Genomic DNA, 8,585 nt, shown 5'->3' on the forward strand with positions numbered 1-8,585 from the left:
GAAAAATGAGGACATTTTTCGCGTCCTCATATTTCCACGCAGTCTACACTGCTCTAGAGCTCACGAGGATACTCCCACACCAAAAATAAGTGATGTCCTGAAAGAGGACAATTTTCAGAAATTGTGTGTTTAAGTGTGTTTAAATTTCGACTCACTTTTCATTTGGAAAACTAGTGGCCAACTTCGGTACTTAACACACTTTTAACACACTTTCAGTGACGTCATTGTGCAGGACCTCAAATGTCATCTTTTTCGGACTGACTCACACATTTTCCCCGCCCTCGTCCTGATAAGTCACATCAATTAGCAGTCATACAAAATCCAACATGTGAAGCAGCCAGACAATCCTACTCTCAAACACGACCACGCGTGGATGACCATCGGGTAAGCAATTCCTTTTCGTTTATCTTACCGTAACATAGAAGTTGTTCAATATAACCGTGTTTAATAGTGCCCACCAAAGGTAATATCATTCAATACGACAGCTAGCTAGCTAGCTCGATCGTTAGCATGCTAATAAGCTTCCAGTAAAAGTAATGTGGACATGTCCTGCAGGCAAGGTTCTGGAAAACTTTTCTAAATCTTTAACAGCACAGTCTGTGGAACTTGGTTTTGGTGCCATATGTTTATTTCAGTGCAGTATTTGTTTTATTCGATTGCAGTTAATTTAAATTAGTTAGTACAGGTAGCCTAATGAAAGTGGGCCAGGCACTTCCAGCATTTACGCTAAGCCCGGTGTATTTACACTGTTTATTCTTGTGCTGATTCAATTGTACACCGTTTCAATGAAAAAACAAACAAACGTTTGCAATGAAATTATAGCAGAATTCAGCTTTGTTGGAACATTTGGTCAAGACAATATTGTGTTACTCTATTTTAATTTTACATTGTTATCTGCCTGACAAATGGTTTGCCCGAATCTATTAGTCTGACCAGCAAATGTTTGATGAAATGAATTTTTGTATTTTTGAGGAAGAAAATAATATTCCTTTGGCTCAGTACTTTTTGAGCCAAAATAAGTGCTGCCATAATATTGTGCTTACTTGTCTGGCTGACTTCTTCTCACTTTCCATTGTAGATGTTTACTGGTGGTGATAATGTCACAAAGAAGAACCAGACTGAGCCCTGAATCTGAGGCTGCTCCTTTTATCTGGAGTCAACAAGCCTTGTTTGAAAGCCCAGTGGATCAATGATTATAAAGGTATGCTATCAATCTACCTGCTATCTAATTCTTATGGATACCGCAAGCACATGACAAGAGCTGCAACCAAAGCCTGTCACAGTGACAGATTTTATTCGTACATTGTATTTACCCCAAAAATGTCACAATAAACAACAGCATGTTTTTTTATGCCATTGATCATATTGGAGCAAAAATAATTATTGAGAATATTGTATTGCCATGTAGAACTAGGAATATCTTGGAATGAAAAAATAGAAATAGAAATTATTCGGCTTCTGTTAAAATATTGTGCTTCACCAAATATCACAATTCATAAAAACGCATACTATCCGTAATAGTCGAGGAAAATTAGATGCCTTTAAACTTCCTTCATAATGCTTATTTCACCTGATTGAAGAAGGCTGTGGTAGCTGTTTGACAAATCCACATTTTTATCAGCAATTTGTACTGCCCATCAAAAGTCTCTACTTAGTTGAAAACAACGAATGGTCACCGGAATTATTTTTCAGTCATTACATTGTTTTAGTCTGAAAGAGTATGTTTCGGGTGTTGTCTTTATTATTTGAACTCAGTCATGTCTGTTGTCCTGAAATTGTTAGCTATAAGAGCTGTACAGTGGTAACTACCATAAAGAGCCGGCTTGTGCTGTGTATGAAGTTTAATTTATTCAAAAGTCATGTAACTACGGCATATTTCTGACACTCTATGGTTGCTATAATGTTGATTTTCATGATTTCAGTCATGCCCTCATACTTCTTCAGTTACTGTAGAATACTTTTTAGAATATTTCTGATACTGTAATGTTGCTGAAAAACCAGAGTGTGATCAGGTGAAATGACTTTTGTCTGGACCTAACACTGGAGAGCCTGTGTTCGAATGTCCCCATATTGATGTTCCACAGAGCCGAACAGTGTTAACTTTCTATAGTGTGGTATATTAATCCCAAAGCCTCCTGTGAGAGATGTTCAATGAGAAATAATGTTTATTGATTTCTTAACTGGTCAGAATGAAGAACGCTGAATATTTTGACACCATAATGGTGTTATGTTGCAGACACCAAGTGACGGGATCTTGACTGAACCTTCTGGAGACCAAGAAGGGAGTGAGAGAGCCACTTCATCCTTACAACAGGTTACTACTTCTTATCATGATATACTAGGTTTGAGTTTTCAGCTTTCTTTGACAAACACAGGAGAAGTTATAAATCAGAAACATGGACTCTCCATGATTTCAGTCGTCATGTCCTCATATTTCTTTAGACCTGAAAAACCGGAGTGTGTTTCAGGTGACATGATTTTTGTCTGGACCTAATTCTGGAGAGCCTGTTTTCGAATGTCCCCATATTGCTTTTACACAGAGCTGAACAGTGTTAACTTTCTATAGTGTCTTATATTAATCCCAAACCCTCCTGTGAGCGATGTTCAATGAAAAACAATGTTTATTCATTTATTAACTAATCAGGATGAATAAATTTGAATATTTCTGACACTGCACTGTTGCTATGTTGCAGACATTAAGTGTTCCGATCCTGATGAAACCTTCTGAAGATCAAGAAAGGAGTGGAAGATCCACTTCTTCCTTAAACAGGTTACTACGTCTTATCATTATGTATTAGGTTTCAGTTTTCAGCTTTCTTTGACAAACACAGGAGAAGTTATAAATCAGAAACATAGACTCTCCATGATTTCAGTCGTCATGTCCTCATATTTCTTTAGACCTGAAAAACCTGAGTGTGTTTCAGGTGTCATGACTTTTGTCTTAACCTAACTCTGGAGATGCTGTGGCTGAATGTCCCCATATTGCTCTTCCACAGAGCTGAACAGTGTTAACTTTCTATAGTGTGGTACATTATTCCCAAACTCTCCTGTGAGCAATGTTCAATGAGAAATAATGTTTATTCATTTCTTAACTGGTTAGAATGAAGAATGCTGAATATGTTGACACCGTAATGTTGTTATGTTGCAGACACCAAATGACAGGTACCTGACTGAACCCTCTGGAGACCAAGAATGGAGTGAGAGATCCACTACATCCTTACAACAGGTTATTACTTCTTATCATGATATACTAGGTTTGAGTATTCAGCTTTCTTTGACAAACACAGGAGAAGTTATAAATCACAAACATAGACTCTCCATGATTTCAGTCGTCATGTCCTCATATTTCTTCAGACCTGAAAAAACCTGAGTGCGTTTCAGGTGACATGACTTTTGTCTTAACCTAACTCTGGAGAGCCTGTGTTCGAATGTCCCCATATTGCTGTTCCACAGAACTGAACAGTGTTAACTTTCTATCGTGTGGTATATTCATCCCAAACCCTCCCGTGAGCAATGTTCAATGATAATTAATATTTATTCCTTTCTTAACTGGTCAGAATGAAGAATGCTGAAACTTTTGACACCGTAATGTTGTTATGTTGCAGACATCAAGTGACAGGTACCTGACTGAACCCTCTGGAAACCAAGAATGGAGTGAGAGATCCACTTCATCCTTACAACAGGTTACTACTTCTTATCATGATAGACTAGGTTTGAATTTTCAATGTTCTTTGACAAACACAGGACGAGTTATAAATCAGAAACATGGACTCTCCATGATTTCAGTCGTCATGTCCTCATATTTCTTTAGACCTGAAAAACCCGAGTGTGTTTCAGGTGACATGACTTTTGCCTTAACCTAACTCTGCAGAGCCTGTGTTCGAATGTCCCCATATTGCTGTTCCACAGAACTGAACAGTGTTAACTTTCTATAGTGTGGTATATTCATCCCAAACTCTCCCGTGAGCAATGTTCAATGATAATTAATGTTTATTCATTTCTTAACTGGTCAGAATGAAGAATGCTGAATATGTTGACACCGTAATGTTATGTTGCAGACACCAACTGACCTGACTGAACCCTCTGGAGACCATGAATGGAGTGAGAGATCCACTTCATTCTTACAACAGGTTACTACTTCTTATCATGATAGACTAGGTTTGAGTTTTCAGCTTTCTTTGACAAACACAGGAGAAGTTATAAGTCAGAAACATGGACTCTCCATGATTTCAGTCGTCATGTCCTCATATTTCTTTAGACCTGAAAAACCCGAGTGTGTTTCAGGTGACATGACTTTTGCCTTAACCTAACTCTGGAGAGCCTGTGTTCGAATGTCCCCATATTGCTGTTACTCAGAGCTGAACAGTGTTAACTTACTATAGTGTGGTACATTATTCCCGAACTCTCCTGTGAGCAATGTTCAATGAGAAATAATGTTTATTCATTTCTTAACTGGTCAGAATGAAGAATGCTGAATATGTTGACACCGTAATGTTATGTTGCAGACACCAACTGACCTGACTGAACCCTCTGGAGACCATGAATGGAGTGAGAGATCCACTTCATTCTTACAACAGGTTATTACTTCTTATCATGATATACTAGGTTTGAATTTTCATTGTTCTTTGACAAACACAGGAGAAGTTATAAATCAGAAACATGGACTCTCCATGATTTCAGTCGTCATGTCCTCATATTTCTTTAGACCTGAAAAACCCGAGTGTGTTTCAGGTGACATGACTTTTGCCTTAACCTAACTCTGGAGAGCCTGTGTTCGAATGTCCCCATATTGCTGTTCCACAGAACTGAACAGTGTTAACTTTCTATCGTGTGGTATATTCATCCCAAACTCTCCCGTGAGCAATGTTCAATGATAATTAATATTTATTCATTTCTTAACTGGTCAAAATGAAGAATGCTGAAACTTTTGACACCGTAATGTTGTTATGTTGCAGACATCAAGTGACAGGTACCTGACTGAACCCTCTGGAAACCAAGAATGGAGTGAGAGATCCACTTCATCCTTACAACAGGTTACTATTTCTTATCATGATATACTAGGTTTGAATTTTCAATGTTCTTTGACAAACACAGGAGAAGTTATAAATCAGAAACATGGACTCTCCATGATTTCAGTCGTCATGTCCTCATATTTCTTTAGACCTGAAAAACCTGAGTGTGTTTCAGGTGTCATGACTTTTGTCTTAACCTAACTCTGGAGAGCCTGTGTTCGAATGTCCCCATATTGCTGTTACTCAGAGCTGAACAGTGTTAACTTACTATAGTGTGGTACATTATTCCCGAACTCTCCTGTGAGCAATGTTCAATGAGAAATAATGTTTATTCATTTCTTAACTGGTCAGAATGAAGAATGCTGAAACTTTTGACACCGTAATGGTGTTATGTTGCAGACATCAAGTGACAGGTACCTGACTGAACCCTCTGGAAACCAAGAATGGAGTGAGAGATCCACTTCATCCTTACAACAGGTTACTACTTCTTATCATGATATACTAGGTTTGAATTTTCAATGTTCTTTGACAAACACAGGAGAAGTTATAAATCAGAAACATGGACTCTCCATGATTTCAGTCGTCATGTCCTCATATTTCTTTAGACCTGAAAAACGCGAGTGTGTTTCAGGTGACATGACTTTTGCCTTAACCTAACTCTGGAGAGCCTGTGTTCGAATGTCCCCATATTGCTGTTCCACAGAACTGAACAGTGTTAACTTTCTATAGTGTGGTACATTATTCCCGAACTCTCCTGTGAGCAATGTTCAATGAGAAATAATGTTTATTCATTTCTTAACTGGTCAGAATTAAGAATGCTGAAACCTTTGACACCGTAATGTTGTTATGTTGCAGACATCAAGTGACAGGTACCTGACTGAACCTTCTGGAAACCAAGAATGGAGTGAGAGATCCACTTCATCCTTACAACAGGTTACTACTTCTTATCATGATATACTAGGTTTGAATTTTCAATGTTCTTTGACAAACACAGGAGAAGTTATAAATCAGAAACATGGACTCTCCATGATTTCAGTCGTCATGTCCTCATATTTCTTTAGACCTGAAAAACCCGAGTGTGTTTCAGGTGACATGACTTTTGCCTTAACCTAACTCTGGAGAGCCTGTGTTCGAATGTCCCCATATTGCTGTTCCACAGAACTGAACAGTGTTAACTTTCTATAGTGTGGTGTATTCATCCCAAACTCTCCCGTGAGCAATGTTCAATGATAATTAATGTTTATTCATTTCTTAACTGGTCAGAATGAAGAATGCTGAATATGTTGACACCGTAATGTTATGTTGCAGACACCAACTGACCTGACTGAACCCTCTGGAGACCATGAATGGAGTGAGAGATCCACTTCATTCTTACAACAGGTTATTACTTCTTATCATGATATACTAGGTTTGAATTTTCAATGTTCTTTGACAAACACAGGAGAAGTTATAAATCAGAAACATGGACTCTCCATGATTTCAGTCGTCATGTCCTCATATTTCTTTAGACCTGAAAAACCCGAGTGTGTTTCAGGTGACATGACTTTTGCCTTAACCTAACTCTGGAGAGCCTGTGTTCGAATGTCCCCATATTGCTGTTCCACAGAACTGAACAGTGTTAACTTTCTATCGTGTGGTATATTCATCCCAAACTCTCCCGTGAGCAATGTTCAATGATAATTAATATTTATTCATTTCTTAACTGGTCAAAATGAAGAATGCTGAAACTTTTGACACCGTAATGTTGTTATGTTGCAGACATCAAGTGACAGGTACCTGACTGAACCCTCTGGAAACCAAGAATGGAGTGAGAGATCCACTTCATCCTTACAACAGGTTACTATTTCTTATCATGATATACTAGGTTTGAATTTTCAATGTTCTTTGACAAACACAGGAGAAGTTATAAATCAGAAACATGGACTCTCCATGATTTCAGTCGTCATGTCCTCATATTTCTTTAGACCTGAAAAACCTGAGTGTGTTTCAGGTGTCATGACTTTTGTCTTAACCTAACTCTGGAGAGCCTGTGTTCGAATGTCCCCATATTGCTGTTACTCAGAGCTGAACAGTGTTAACTTACTATAGTGTGGTACATTATTCCCAAACTCTCCTGTGAGCAATGTTCAATGAGAAATAATGTTTATTCATTTCTTAACTGGTCAGAATGAAGAATGCTGAAACTTTTGACACCGTAATGTTGTTATGTTGCAGACATCAAGTGACAGGTACCTGACTGAACCCTCTGGAAACCAAGAATGGAGTGAGAGATCCACTTCATCTTTACAACAGGTTACTACTTCTTATCATGATATACTAGGTTTGAGTTTTCAGCTTTCTTTGACAAACACAGGAGAAGTTATAAATCAGAAACATGGACTCTCCATGATTTCAGTCGTCATGTCCTCATATTTCTTCAGACCTGAAAAACCTGAGTGTGTTTCAGGTGACATGACTTTTGTCTTAACCTAACTCTGGAGAGCCTGTGTTCGAATGTCCCCATATTGCTGTTCCACAAAACTGAACAGTGTTAACTTTCTATAGTGTGGTATATTCATCCCAAACTCTCCCGTGAGCAATGTTCAATGATAATTAATGTTTATTAATTTCTTAACTGGTCAGAATGAAGAATGCTGAATATTTTGACACCGTAATGTTATGTTCCAGACACCAAGTGACCTGACTGAACCCTCTGGAGACCATGAATGGAATGAGAGATAAATTCTCAAAATTCTCAAATTTTCAGAATTCTCATTATTTCCTGGAATATCTTGATTATTTTATTTTTCCATTTTTAATAAATAATGCCTTCTTTTACAGGTGGGAATAAGAGACACACGTGGACAGATGATGAAGTGAAGGCTGTTGAGCGACATATGTTTGATTTCATAACAAGCCATAAAGTTTCAGGTAAAACGAGCTGTGAGTCCTGTCTCCACGCAGAGCCAGCAGCTCTGAAAGACAGAGGCTGGGTGTCCATCAAAAACTACATCCACAACAGGATATAACTGCATTAAAAAGGGAAATGAATGGCTAGTCCATTGAAATGCGAGCACGTCTGGGTACATTTCAGTTCAAGTTAACTAAAGCAATAGCAATGGTGCATTTAGGGTGGGATGGTCAATTATGGATTTCATATTTGTTGTTTAATACTGTGTTTCACGTTTGTTGTTTCATGATCTTCAAGAGCAATTTGGAAAATCCTTGAAGATGTATGAACATGTAAATTATACTGTATATCAGGCATGTCCCGATCTGGGCCTGGAGGGCCACTGTCGTGCCTGTTTTCCAGCTCTCCCGGCTGCATCACACCTGTTTCAGATGATCAGTTCATCAGTCAGCTCTGATGCAGCATTAGAACATCCTGGGAGAGCTGGAAAACAAAAAGACAGCGGCCCTTGAGGACCGACCTTGGACACCCCTGCTGTATATAAACGTACGTACGATATACAAACTTCTCACAAAAGATAGGCTTATTAGGTTTGAGGTGATATTTCGGAAAAACCCTGAAACATTTGAATTCATCCTATTTCAAGAATTTCAATACTTTTATAAAAGTTGCTTTTGTCTAAC

General features: G+C 38.3%; 1 protein-coding gene across 1 annotated transcript; it reads left to right on the forward strand.

Annotated features, from left to right (window-relative positions):
- Positions 1-838: 838 nt before the first annotated feature.
- LOC127597448 (polysialoglycoprotein-like) lies at positions 839-7,830 on the forward strand. The gene is made up of 12 exons (XM_052060470.1): positions 839-1,201; positions 2,237-2,314; positions 3,149-3,226; positions 3,606-3,683; positions 4,059-4,130; positions 4,956-5,033; positions 5,412-5,489; positions 5,868-5,945; positions 6,321-6,392; positions 6,771-6,848; positions 7,227-7,304; positions 7,680-7,830. Exons 1-12 carry the CDS (start codon positions 1,190-1,192, stop codon positions 7,731-7,733), a joined length of 834 nt encoding a protein of 277 aa, XP_051916430.1. The 5' UTR covers positions 839-1,189; the 3' UTR covers positions 7,734-7,830.
- The last annotated feature ends 755 nt before the right edge of the window (positions 7,831-8,585 follow it).

The sequence above is a fragment of the Hippocampus zosterae genome, chromosome 1, assembly GCF_025434085.1.
Source record: "Hippocampus zosterae strain Florida chromosome 1, ASM2543408v3, whole genome shotgun sequence".
Classification (NCBI taxonomy): domain Eukaryota; kingdom Metazoa; phylum Chordata; class Actinopteri; order Syngnathiformes; family Syngnathidae; genus Hippocampus; species Hippocampus zosterae.